Raw genomic sequence first — 7203 nt, 5'->3', positions numbered from 1 at the left:
ACGCCTGCTGGAGCAGCGGCCGTGTCTCCGAACCCCGGTGGGCTTCTGGGTCTTTATCTCTCTGAGGCTCCCAATATTTCCTGGCAGATCCACAAGTTTCGGGTTGTAAATTCTCCCTGATGTATTGCAGGAGTGCAGGAAAGGAGCATCTCGCCAGTGCTGAGCCGTCTCACGCAGGGACCAGCCAGTTGGGGCAGTGCCTGGCCATTGTCTTATAATCCCCCTGCCCCCAACCTCTCCTTGCTGTCTCCCTCAGGGTCTGAGTGCTCGATGGCCAGGATCGTTCCACAGAAAGATGCTCCCGGCACCGGCATCTTCCGGAAGAGACACGGAGACTTCATGGTCCGCTCCGACCTGGGCTGCTACTTGCAGACAGAGCATCTGGAAACCGGACGCAGCATCGAGATCCGGGACCTGCACCCCTCGTGCCAGGGCGGGGATCATTACCTGGGCTCTGAGAGGGACCCCGACATCTACATCATCAAGGGCGACTCCTACCGGGTGGTACAGGACCTGAGCACAGATGAAGGAGCTCAGGTCTACCAGCTGCATCCCAATTGCCGCGGCGGGGACCACTACATGAAATGCGCCGACTTCTTCTTCATCCTCTTCTTTGGCCAGGGGGTCGTGCGTGGTGTGTGCGATTTAAGCACAGGCTCCAGCGGTGAAGACATCCCCCTACATCCCCAATGCTGCCTGGGGCTCTACTACTTTGGCATCGGGAGCTACTGGGCATTGGTCACGGTGGACCAAAGATGGGGAGCTCAGTTCCACCTCTACAAGAGTTTTATCAACGCCAACTTGGCTGCAGCCTACTCCATCCACCCTGACCTGGTGAGTTTCCTTCCTGGCGGGCTGGCCCTGACCAGGGGCCCCTCCTTTGGCAGCTGGGAGTGCATCAAGACCCTCTCCAATGATTCAAACACCCCCATCACCTGGACTCATGCTGTGGCCCGGAAGGTGGGCTTCGCCAAGGAGAAGGTGGCCAGCGTCGGGCGCAACTGGAAGGTGGGCACTTCCGCCTCACTTGGGGCCGGGGAGCTGACGGCAGCTGTTGTCAAGGCCCAATTCTCCCTCTCGGCCCAGTACGGTGGGAGCAGTGTTAAGATGGAGAAGGAGGACTGGACTGAAGCCCGGGAGGAAGAGGAGACCTTCCAGGCTACCCTGGAGCCCAAACAGAGCCTCTACGTGTGGCAGTACCACCTTGGCCTGGGCCAGGAGCCCATCTTGTTCTGCCGGGACATCAAGTTCACCAAAGACCCCTCCCCGCCTGCCACCATCCCACTGCCCCAATTTTAAGACTACCTTGAGGTGGACCAACCAGCATTGGCCAGGACATTCTTGTGCATCCATGTGATACATCATCATCCTCTAGTGGTGACTGAGTCACAGCTAGGCACAGCTACCCAAGGTGGGTCTTTTAGCTCACACACTAAGATCCCAAGGTTCAAACCCTGATGTCAATAACTCCCTGAGGGGCATCGTGGTTACACGGATTGAGCTTCTTTGACTCGCTCTTGTGTTAATGTCTGGAAATCAGCGATGTGGCTGGGGAGTCCAATGGTATTTGCTAGAATAGGAAGGCTGTTGTGTTAGTTAGGCCACTGAAGTGGGGCTGGATTCAATCCCTGGCTAGGAGCAACTGTCTTCCATGAGTCTTTGGGTGGGTCAAATTAGGGAAACTGAGGTATCAAGTGATTTAAGGGTGAAAGTGATTTAGGCACCTCAGTCCCACTAAAAGCTTCCATGTGACCAAGTCACTGCTAAAAAATGGGGTTTGGCCCCTGAATCACTTTGAACAATTTGACTGTTTCCCCATCTGGACAATGGGGCCAGTAGTATTTCTGTACTGCACAGGGCGTAGTGAGAATTGTAGGCATGATTGGGCATCCATTTTATGAATTTGCCGCAGTGCCTGTTAGATTTTAAATCTAGCAAAGTAGATTTGCCAGTTGGATGAATATATTCCATAGCAATTGAATTGAGGATAAAGCCCGTTTTGTTGAGTCCAGGCAGCTTACGTATACAAATGCTAGGTTCTGCTATTTCCCAAATCAGGGCACTCGCTTATTCTTAACCAATCAACACGCTTATTAATTCACCAAGGGCCTCACAGGTCATGGTAAATCCCTTAGATTTAGAAATCACAGTCAGATATCCAATAGGGACTGAACCCAAAAATACACGTCCAATCAAGTGAAACAGATTAGCATTGACTGATCCATAAGATTTCTTCCGACATTTACTTCTCATCATCACTCGTCAATTCTATAGTATTTCTGCTACGTTTATCACCCTCCCAGGAGTACAGCAACTCTTGTCTTAAGGGACGTTGAGGAATTTTTCAAAGCTCTGCTCTAGTTCAAAAGGGGTGTTTTGGGGATCAGTTTTTGGCCTGTGTTCAGGCTTTGTGATCACATTGGTCCCGTCTGGCTTGGAATCCCTGCTCTTGGAAAGGCTTGGTTGGAAGGGGGCTAATTTAAGTGATCAAAGCTTGATATTATTAAGTTTCCTCTGGCCAATTGACTTGGCTTTGTAAAGGTTTATCCACATATCATTGGTAAAATCTAAACTACCAATTCTGTGCCAGCCCAATATGTGAGGAAGGTCTCCTCCCCGATGCTAGCGGCACCTCATCAGATTAGAGGGGAGCAGTGGCCCCACCCAGGGGAAAGATGGGGCACAGACCAGCCGATCACCCCGAGAAGGCTGCAGAGGGGACGGGCTGTGTAAACATCTGCCCTGTCTGTCCTGAGAAGACTTGCAGGAACAGTGGGGAGCTGATAGGATTGGATGGGCGGCAGGAGCTCGGGAAGGGTTGTGGGGAGCAAGGGGCTGCTGCTGCTGGAGAGGGTTCAGGAGAGCCCAGAGTGGGGAGATAGGTAGGGCTTGGGGTGGGGGAGCAGGTATATATAGACCAGCCAGCAGGGGGCACTCAGGGCAGTGCGGGGTGGGTGGGACGAAGTGGCCATTTTCTGTGCCATTTTTATGAAGTAGGTGTGTGCCTCAGTTTCCCCTGCACATTGCCTTGCTGCCTGGTGGGTGCACACCGGCTAACACTGCTCCTGGCACAGGAAGTGGAGGGGTGTCCCCACACTTTCTGGGGGTCAGAAAAGAACAGCTTGGAACTGACCCAGCTTCCAGAGACAGAGCAAGATTCCCCCAAGGACTGAACATCGACATCTGGTAGCGGGAAATCCCAGCAGGTGGGATGTGGGACTGAGCTGGGAACAAAGGGGAAAAGGTGTCACCAGGAAGAGGCTGGGCTCATCAGGGAATTTGCAGGTGCCGGTTTTTAAAGGCCACAACAAGAGGAACCCAATCTCTGAAATGAAATCTCATTGCGCCTTCTCAGCCCTGGGAACTGAGGGCATCTTTCCACACGGCTGGTCTAAATGTTGGTAGCACTTCTGCACCTGCCTTTGTGGATTCTTCTGCTGAAGCCCTATAACCTTGGAGGAAGGGCGAGTAGGATCAATGGGGGGTGAGCTATCTCTGGGATCCCACAGGGCATCCTCGATTTTATACATCCTGATTTAAGGGCCATTGGAAACCAACCGGCTTCTGATTTCTACTGGACACTTGCTTCATGACCATCAGACTTGGGTTGTTTGCACTGTAGATAAGAACATAAGAACAGCCATACTGGATCAGACCAATGGTCTCTCTAGCCTGGTATCCTTTCTTCCAACAGTGGCCAATGCCAGGTGCTTCAGAAGGAATGAACAGAACAGGTAATGTTTGGTCCCAGGACATGTGAAAGATGAGGCAGGTCAGGTAACGCCTTTTATTGGACCAACTTCTTTTGATGAAAGAGAAGTTTCAACTTCTGCACTAGCTCTGTGGAGCTTGAAAGCTTGTCTCTCTCATCGACAGAAGCTGGTCCAAAAAAGGTATCAACTCACCCACCTTGTCTCTCCCTCTCTCAACCTTTCGCTGATTTCTTCTGCTGCTTCCATCTACATCCAGTAGATGGTGATGGTGTCCAACAAGTATCTTCGATGCTTTCCTTAGAGGGTTTTTAAGTTGTATTCATTTCAGTGACCGTATTTCCCTGTATTCACCCCAGCTATGAGTTGGGATCCTCCCCCCGCTTTTAAGCACTGTCTGTTGATGCTTCGTTGATTTCAGTTCTTTTTCCTTCTCGCACCCAACGAACCCTCTTATGTCTAGGGTGCAAACATCCTTCCGAAAGCAAACACAATCCATTATAGTTCCCCGAAACGTAGTGGGCTTTTGGCTAGTTCTAATATCTTTCCTTTCGTACCCTTTGATCTGATGCAGACCAACGCACAGCTCCAAATTGGGGGTGAAAGATAACGGAGGAGCAAACAGATTATCCATGGGATATTTTTCCTAGATTCAGCCATCCTGCTCTTCCAGAACAGTCTTTCAACTTTAGCTGAGCTGAGGTGTCACAAGGCTAATGGTTGTTTTCTTATGGTTGCTAGTTTCCAGCAGGGGTTCAGAACTAGCCTATTTTGGGGGGATCGGAGGGGAATAGCTTTTCTGCCCTTTGAGGACCGAGAGGAACTAAATATTATTAGCCACATATTCTAGGCACACTTCTAATAGGATGTAACCCAAACTGTGGGACATTCAGATATTAACATGATTCATACAAGTGACTGGCTAAGTATTGGATAACTGGGTTATCCGAGGTCTGCACTAGCTGATTTAATGGTCCCTTTAAATCCATGAATATAAGACCTTTATGGACTATTTCCATTACCTGAAACCTGCATATGGGCCTTTAACATCCACATTCACCGGAGAAATGTCAACAATTTGTCAGCTGTAAATAAAGGAACTTTGCACATTAACAAAGTGTTGTTTGGTATTGCACCCCCCCGCCCCCCGTTATGTGATTTTTTTTTTAAGGGTAAGAATTGGGAATGAAAGAGGAAACAAAAGGGATTGGCAGTGAGGTGTAGTAGGTAGAGGACTGGACGGAGGGTCCGAACTCCTGGTTCTATCCCTAGCTCTGGGTGAGGAATTGGGTCTAGTGGTTAGAGCAGCAGGGTTAGGAGCCAGGACTCTTCGATTCTTTCCCTAGCTCTGGGAGAGGAGTGGAGTTTAGTGTTGGAGCAGCAAGGCTGGGAGTCAGGATTCCTGGGTTCCATTCCAGCTCTCGGGGGAGAGTGAGATCTAGTGAGTTGTTCCCCAGCTGCCCCACCCCAGAGCTGGCTGCATTTCAGTGGGTGGGTGAACACTTCCTTGCAGATAGTCTACAAAGCTTGGCAGTAGAAACGTGTTCATCTCACTACGGCCCCTTTGGGGCAGTTCACAAAGGGTTAAGAGAGGGCAGGGCTGGGGGAGGGATGAATGGAAGTTCATAGACTAGCCCACCTTCAGGAAGCTGGAAGCCACTGGCTGGATCAGGTGCTAGGACAGGTGATTAGGACTCAACACACAGCTCGCCACTGAGTTGCTATGAGACCTGGGGTAAGTCCCTTCCCCTCACTACCTCAGTTTCCCTTTCACCCTGTGTCTGTTCAGACTGTGAGCTCTTCAGGAAAGTGACTGTGTCTGTGCAGCACCGGGCACAACGTGGGGGGGAGGGGGCTGATCTGGGTCGGGGTCTGTGCAGCACCGGGCACAACGCGGGGCCTGATCTCGGTCAGGGTCTGTGCAGCACCCAGCACAACGGGGTGGCTGATCTCTGCGGAGGGGCTCAGAAGATATGAGTCAGCCACACCTGGCAGGGGGGGAGGCTGGAAGCCTCAGACTTTCCTCCCATTCATACAAAGAGCCAGCCGCACAAACCCACTTCCCCGGCCAGAGCCGGTCCCCGCCCTTGCCTCGCCCGGGGTCACAACTGGAATTTCCCAGCTGGGCTGGGCACGGCGGGAGGGGGCCTCTAGGGGGGTGGGGAGAGCAGTGACAGCCAGAGAGGGTGTATGGGGCCAGATAGACGGGTGCATGGGACAGACAGAACCGGCGGATGGAGGTGTGTGGGGATGGATGGATAGAGATAGAGGGCTTGGGGATGGATAGACGGGGTAGATGGACGGATAGATATGTAGAGAGTGGATGGATGGAGAGATAAAGCGGTGGATGGATGGATAGAGGGATAGAGAGATAGAGGGCTTGGGGATGGATAGACGGGTAGATGGACGGATAGATAGTAGAGAGTGGATGGATGGAGAGATAAAGCGGTGGATGGATGGATAGAGGGATAGAGATAGAGGGCTTGGGGATGGATGACGGGGTAGATGGACGGATAGATATGTAGAGAGTGGATGGATGGAGAGATAAGCGGTGGAGATGGATAGAGGGATAGAGAGATAGAGGGCTGGGGATGGATAGACGGGGTATGGACGGATAGATATGTAGAGGTGGATGGATGGAGAGATAAAGCGGTGGATGGATGGATAGAGGGATAGGAGATAGGGCTTGGGGATGGATAGACGGGGTAGATGGACGGATAGATACGTAGAGAGGGATGGATGGAGAGATAAAGCGGTGGATGGATGGATAGAGGGATAGAGAGATAGGGCTTGGGGATGGATAGACGGGTAGATGGACGGATAGATACGTAGAGAGTGGATGGATGGAGAGATAAAGCGGTGGGGATGGATAGAGAGATAGAGGGCTTGGGGATGGATAGACGGGGCGGATGGACGGATAGATACATAAGGGTGGATGGATGGACCGATCAAGCAGTGGATGGATGGATGGATGGATAGATAGCAGGGTGGAGGATGAAAGGATAAAGGAGCATAAAGGAGGAGCTAGGGGGGATGGACGGAGGGTTTGTGGATGGATGAACAGGCAGGCAGAGGCTGTATGGGCACAGCTAGCCATGGGGCCTGTGTTCAGAGGCCAGTGGAGGGGGCATAGGGCACCAGACAGGGCAGAAGTAGACAAAGGGGGCTCATGGCACCCGGCAGGGCAGAGGCCAGCAGGAGGGCACCTGGCTCCAGGCAGGGAAGAGGCTGGCGGAGGGGGGGGCTCATAGACCAGGCAGGGCAGAGGCCGGTTGGAGGGAACGCATGGCACCAGGCGGGTCAGAGGCTGGTAGAGGTGGGCACATGGCATGGGCAGGGCAAAGGCCAGTGGAGGAGGGCACCGGGCAGGGGCAGGGGCCGGTGGAGTGGGGCACCGGGTGGAGCAAGGGCAGAGGCCGGTGGAGGGGGGCACCAGGAGGGGGCAGGGGCAGAGGCCGGCGGAGGGGGGCACCGGGCGGGGCAGGGGCAGAGG

The 7203-nt window shown here is 52.8% G+C and overlaps 1 protein-coding gene across 1 annotated transcript; it reads left to right on the top strand.

Moving 5' to 3' along the window:
* LOC119842093 lies at positions 1 to 4823 on the top strand. Its single transcript, XM_043495971.1, has 3 exons — positions 1 to 2583; positions 2995 to 2999; positions 3245 to 4823. Exon 1 carries the CDS (start codon positions 271 to 273, stop codon positions 1297 to 1299), a length of 1029 nt encoding a protein of 342 aa, XP_043351906.1. The 5' UTR covers positions 1 to 270; the 3' UTR covers positions 1300 to 2583; positions 2995 to 2999; positions 3245 to 4823.
* The last annotated feature ends 2380 nt before the right edge of the window (positions 4824 to 7203 follow it).

The sequence above is a fragment of the Dermochelys coriacea genome, chromosome 13 (assembly GCF_009764565.3).
Source record: "Dermochelys coriacea isolate rDerCor1 chromosome 13, rDerCor1.pri.v4, whole genome shotgun sequence".
Classification (NCBI taxonomy): Eukaryota; Metazoa; Chordata; order Testudines; family Dermochelyidae; genus Dermochelys; species Dermochelys coriacea.
The sequence above is the reverse complement of the archived record's forward strand: the minus strand, read 5'-3'. Positions and strand labels throughout refer to the sequence as shown.